The 5,724-nt window shown below is 65.6% G+C and overlaps 2 protein-coding genes across 3 annotated transcripts in view; one reads left to right on the forward strand and one right to left on the reverse strand.

Moving 5' to 3' along the window:
• Window positions 1–677, forward strand: part of OPA3 (outer mitochondrial membrane lipid metabolism regulator OPA3) — a 45,875-nt gene extending 45,198 nt beyond the window's left edge. For both annotated transcript variants that reach the window (XM_075070681.1, XM_032798000.2), the window contains exon 2: window positions 68–677. In XM_075070681.1, coding sequence (XP_074926782.1) covers window positions 106–453 — 348 coding nt within the window. In that variant the 5' untranslated portion in view covers window positions 68–105 and the 3' untranslated portion in view covers window positions 454–677. The remainder of the gene's footprint in view (window positions 1–67) is intronic.
• A 4,242-nt stretch (window positions 678–4,919) lies between these two features.
• The window catches only part of VASP (vasodilator stimulated phosphoprotein), a 15,297-nt gene continuing 14,492 nt past the window's right edge, over window positions 4,920–5,724 (reverse strand). The window contains exon 12 of the mRNA XM_075071245.1: window positions 4,920–4,957. Within this exon, the coding sequence (XP_074927346.1) occupies window positions 4,920–4,957 (38 nt within the window). The remainder of the gene's footprint in view (window positions 4,958–5,724) is intronic.

Below are 5,724 nucleotides of genomic sequence, written 5' to 3' on the forward strand. Positions count from 1 at the left end.
TGGGGGAGGGGAGCCCAGGGCTGGGCTAGCGGGGGGCTGCGGGTCGGGAGTGAGGGGCACGGCAGAGCTGGGGGGAGCCCAGGGCTGGGCTGGCAGCGCCCCCTCATGCCCCTCCCCCCTGCAGTGTACCACTGGGTGGAGATGCGAACCAAGATGCGGATCATGGGCTTCCATGGCGCCACCATCAAGCCCCTGAATGAGGAGGCGGCGGCGGAGCTGGGCGCGGAGCTGCTGGGCGAAGCCATCGTCTTCGGCGTGGGCGGCCTGTGCATCTTCCTGGAGTACACGCGCCAGGCCTCCAACACCAGGAGGAAGGAGGAGGAGCAGAGCAGCACCCTGCTGGGCCTGCAGGAGCAGGTGGCCGAGCTGGGCCTGGCCGTGGAGACCCTGGACGCGCAGCTGCGCGAGGTGAACCGCCTGCTGCTGGACCTCTCCACCAGTGCCAAGAAATAGGGCCCCCCCAAGGCGGGTTGCCAAGGAGGAGCCTGGCGCGCCTGGACCCTGCCCCCCGGTGCTGGGGTGAGGAGCTGGCTGGGGCCGGGCGGAGCCTGCACTGGGCCAAGCGACTGAGACACGCCCCCGTGTGGGCTCGGAGGTCCAGGCTCACGACCCCCCTCGGCTCCGGCGGAGTTTTCTACAGTGTAAATATTCATCCATTAAAACTCACCTGCTGCTGAGGAGGTGGAGCCATGATTGGGGCGGGGCTTGGGGAAAGGGGCGGAGCCACAGGTCACTCATTAGCACGCAGGGCTCCCCTAAAAAGTGGAGCTGGTCCCAGCACTTCCTTCCCTGGGGTCTGGGATCAGCCCCTTCCCTAGCACCTGTCCTGGCATCAGGCAGTGGGGGGCCCAGCCAGATCCACCTCCCTTCCGGGGCGTTACTGATCTTCAGTGTCACTTCCCCTGTTCTTCCCAAGTGCTCCCTGGGGCTTGCCCCACTGACCAAGGGCCCTGCCCCCCTCAGGGATCCCAGCCTTTGGGCCAGGATCTGGGCTGGCTGTGCCACTGTCTCCCCTTCCTGCACTGGCCTGTGGTGGTGCTGCCTCTGTCTCACTCTTCCTGCAGGAGCCAAGTGTCCTGGCAGTGGTTGGTGCCCAGCCCTGGGGGCACTCCATGGGGCAGGGTCCATGATTCCTAGGGGGAGCCACTGGGTGGGGCTGCAGGGGCAAAGCTGATTAATGCAGCAGGGCAGGGGGTTGGAGGTCTCTGTGTCCCCCTCACTTCCATACAGGCCCAGGGGTCCCCAGCTCCTCCAACTCAACAGGACCCACATGGCCGGGCCCTGCTGCTGGGTCTAGCAGGGGCAGGGGCTGTTCTGGACAACTGTCACCTTTCTGCCTGGAGAGGGGCAAGCCCTGGGGAATAGGCTGTAGGGCCGGCCACCAACTCGGCTGGATTTACCCCAGGGGGGGGGGGGGGGGGACGACCAGGCAGGCTGGAGGCAGCAGGGGCTCGGCTAATGCATCCTTCCCCCTGGTTCAGCAGTTCAGCCCCCTGCACTGAGTCCAGGGACTGACCCAGCCTGGTAGCTTGGCTCTGCCCTGAGCGGGAGGAGCCAGGGAGAGGGGTGCTGGGAGGCCTGGTTGGAGGGGGAGGATGGGGAGGGGCAGTGGGGGAGTGGAGTACTGGGGGGCCTGGTTCTGGGAGGATGGGGAGGGGTGCTGTGGAAGTGGGGCACTGGGGAGGCCTGGTTCTGGGGGAGGACGGGGAGGGGCGCTGTGGAAGTGGGGCGCTGGGGAGGCCTGGTTCTGGGGGAGGACGGGGAGGGGCACTGTGGGAGTGGGGTACTGAGGAGGCCTGGTTCTGGGGGAAGATGAGGGTAGGGATGCTGGGGGAGTGGGGTGCTGAGGAGGCCTGGTTCTGGGAGAGGATGGGGGTAGGGACGCTGGGGGAGTGGGGCGCTGGGGAGGCCTGGTTCTGGGGGAGGATGGGGAGGGGCGCTGGGGGAGTGGGGTGCTGAGGAGGCCTCGTTCTGGGAGGGTGGGGGGTAGGGATGCTGGGAAGTCCCACCCTGGCCCTGGATGGTGCCAAGGGCTTGGGCAGTGCGGGGCCCTAGCCCTGGGACCAGAACCCAGGTGTCCTGTCAGCTCCCCCCCCTCTGGACCTTAGCATGAGCCCCCTGCTGTGCAGGGCCTCGGGGCTGATCCTGTCTGGGAGGCAGTTGCTGGCCATGCAGCCCCATTGGGGGGGTGGGGGAGCACATGCTCACAGGGTGTTGAGCAAGAAGGGTCCTGCCTGATGGGCCGTATGGGGTGGAGCATTGGGGGCAGGGGTGGTGCTGGTCCTGGTTCCAGTTGATTCAGGGGCCTGGGGCTGGTTTCTGAGCAGTTAGTTGGGGGTGGGGGTTTAGGCCATGGGTGCGCCCTGCGCAGGGACCCACCCCACACATCAGCCCTGCTGGCCCTTAGCCACAGGGAACAGGGCTGGGGCAGGCAGATTTAGGGTCACTTTTTGTCAGACTCCCCCAGCCCTGTATGGCTGGGCCTGGAGAAACTGGCCTGTCAGCAGCTGCCCTGTTGGAGAAAAGCCCTAGGGCCCAGCTGCCTGCTTGTCTGCCCCACACACTCCCCCAACCTGGGAAATCCATGCACAGGAGGTGCCAATGTGCAACTACTGCCCCTGGGCTGCCCTGCCCCACAAGTGTGTGTGGGGTGGGGGTGCTGGCTGGGGCAGGCCTGGCCAGGGGGCAGAGTTCAGGGTTAAGCAGGGACAGGTTGGCAGAGGTAAGGGCAGGCCTGGCCAAGATGGGACGGGTTGGCAGAGGGCAAGGGTGCGCTGGGCAGGCCTGGCCAGGGCCAGGTTCGCAGTGGGGCGGACAGGCCTGCCCAGGGCTGAGCAGGGCGAGGTTGGCAGGGGACTGGGCTGGGCTGCTGGTCGGCACCTGGTGAGGGCAGCTACCAAAATGGCATCACAGCTGCAATTTGCCCAGCAATGGACCCCAGTAAGGGCCCTGCGCCCCCTCCCCAGTGGGAGATGGATTCCCCCACCCCCCAAGTTGGGCCAGGCCTCTGGCTCAGGGGGAACTCCCACAAGGGAGTTGTGTCCCTGGCAAAGCCCCAGGAAGGGTGACATCCCAAACCCCCCACCTGGAGCCAGGCCAGCCCACTCCCCCAGCCCCAGTTCAGCCCTTCCTAGTGTTTAATGAGAAGGCCACGGGGTGACAAGGCACCCCGCTTCCCATCTGTGGGGGGGGGGAGGTGTTGCGGGGGGCAGGACCCTTCCCCAGGGCTTTGCCCGGGCCACAACTGGGCTGTTGTGCCCCTCCCACCAACGCCACCTGCCCCAGTTGGTGCTGGGGGTGGTTCCAGGCAGAGCGGGGATCCCCCTATGGCTGTTACAACCCTGTAACCTCCTGGGGCTGCCCGCCCTCCCCACAGCTTCCTCTCCACCCCCCTGAAGATAGGAGGTTTGCCCAGATCTGTTTCCCCAGAGCACCTAGAATTTATTATAGTCCAGGCCTTTGTGCCACCCTCCCCCCCACACACACCCCAGCTGGGCTGGAGGCAGCAGCAGCCCTCAGGTGCATCACCCCACCCCCACCCCTGCTGTCCCCCTCCTCTCTCCCCACTGAGGCAAGCAGGGCTCTGGGGTAGGCACCTGGCACAGGAGGGCTCTGGGAGGCCACAGGAGCCCAGCTTGGCCCTGCTGCCAGTCTGGGGGGGTGGGTACAGCAGGCAGAGGACACTGAGGGGTATATGGGGGGGCCAAGGCCTGGCACTGGCTGACAGGGCTGGGGCAGCACTCAGTGGGGGATAATTGAGGTGTGGCTCAGGAAGTGATGCTGGACTCCAGCAGCCCCTCTGCCCCCCAGGGCCCCAAAGAGAGAGCGTGATGAGATGTGTGTGCACCGCCTCTCCCCCCCGCAAGGCACGAACAGTAGATCCTAGTGGCCCTGTTGTGACCCCTGAACCCCCTCCCCAGTCTAACCCCCCAGTCCCTACTCCCCACCCCAGGACAGGGATAGAACCCAGGCATCCTGCCCCACAAAGAGACAGAGGGAAGAGGGTAACTTACAAAAAGAAAAGATTTATTCCAGAACTGGGTACCAAGGTCCGTGCCCACTGCCAGGCGGAGGCCTGGTGCCAGGCAGCACGGGGAGGGGAGGGGAAAAGAGTCTCACCCTGGTACCGGGCACAAATGCCCCAGAAATCAGTAAAAAACCAACAACCCAAAAAAATAAAGTGAACATTAACAGCCGCATAGAAAAGAGCTGAGAGCCTGCCCCTCCCCTGCCGGGGGTAAAGGATCCACCCCCCCTCAGGACACTGGTCACTGCCCAGCTGGGGGCCCCCACCCCCAAAGTACAAGATTAAAAAACTCCCCCCGCCCCCCCCGTGTAAAAAACTATAAAACAAGCTGAACCCAGCAGAGCCAGGGTCTGGGAAGCAGAGAGTGGACACAGGGCAGGACTGGGGGGGATCCCTGGGGGGGTGTACAGCTGGGGGATCCCTAGGGGGCCCTGGCCCTCCAATTCAGGGCAGGGCGGGGGTGTTGCAGGGAATCTCCCAGTCATGCCGGGCCTCCAGGGGAGGCAGCTCTGTGGCTGCTCCTGGGGGGCAGGAATGACACCGTCTCTGCCTGGAGACCCCCCAGTCCTGCTCTCTGGGGGGAGGGGCCCTTTGGTAGGCAGCAGCCTGCAGGGGGCGCTATTGCTCTGCTCCCGCCCCAGGGGTAAGGCACAGCCTGGGAGCTCCCGGGGCAGCCCCAGGGGGATTGGAGGGGGGGTCTCCAGGAATTTGGGCCACCCCCTGGAATTGCACAGTGGGGCTGGTGCCCCGGTAACCACCGGCCGGAGGAGGGGGTGCATGGGGGAGGGGCTTCAAGTGTGAGGGGGAGGGGTGCGTGTCAAAGACGATAAACCCGCGGGCGGCGCAGGAGCCTGGGCAGCCCTGGGACCCCCGGCCGGGCGGGATGGGGGGGCTAGGGCGAGCCCCGCTTCCGCAGTTCCAGCACGAACGCTGCAGAGAGAGAAAGGGGAGGGGGTGAGTCGCCAGGCTGGGAGCCAGATGGAGGGGGCAGAGGGGGAGACACGCTGCTCCAGGCCGCCCCACGGCCACCTGGAAGCTGCCAGGGGTCTCCAAGCTGAACCAGCCTATGGGTGGAAGCGGCTCTCGCTCAGGGGCTAGGGCATCAGTGGGGGGCTGGGGGCACGCACAGAGAATGCCCCCCTCCCCCCAGAGCCCTCATGCCTCGGGGAGCTTGGGGTTTGCATGGGGAGGTGGGAGTGGGGAAGGGCTGTACAGGCTGCCCAGTCTATGGGGGGTGGAGGATGCAGGGGGCTGTTGCAGGGTTTGTATGGGGGGACGCTGAGAGAGAAGGGAGCGGGTGCCGGGGTGCAGAGTATGGCCCTGATAGGAATGATGAGGGGGGAAGGTGTCCAGGGGGAGTGGGGTGTGAGTACTGGGGGGATGAGGCACACATGGGGGGCTTCTGGGTGGGTAATGGGCGAGGGGCAGGAGCTCTGACGTGACGGGGCTGGGAAAGAGGGGCAGGCCTGCAGTCGGGGGGGGATGGGAGGGCTGTTACACACAATGGGTGCAGGTGGGCCCTTGCCCACCACCTAACGGTGCAATCCCGCACGCCAGTGAGATGCTGCTGAGGAGGTGCGACCGGTAGCTGACCAGAAACTGAAAGGAGTTGAGATCCATTACGACGTCCCTGTGAGCGACCCTGTGGGGTCACTGAGCTCTGGTTTCCTGCCCACTCTGGGGGTTATCTCTCTCTT

Source organism: Chelonoidis abingdonii, chromosome 11 (genome assembly GCF_003597395.2).
Source record: "Chelonoidis abingdonii isolate Lonesome George chromosome 11, CheloAbing_2.0, whole genome shotgun sequence".
Lineage (NCBI taxonomy): Eukaryota > Metazoa > Chordata > Testudines > Testudinidae > Chelonoidis > Chelonoidis abingdonii.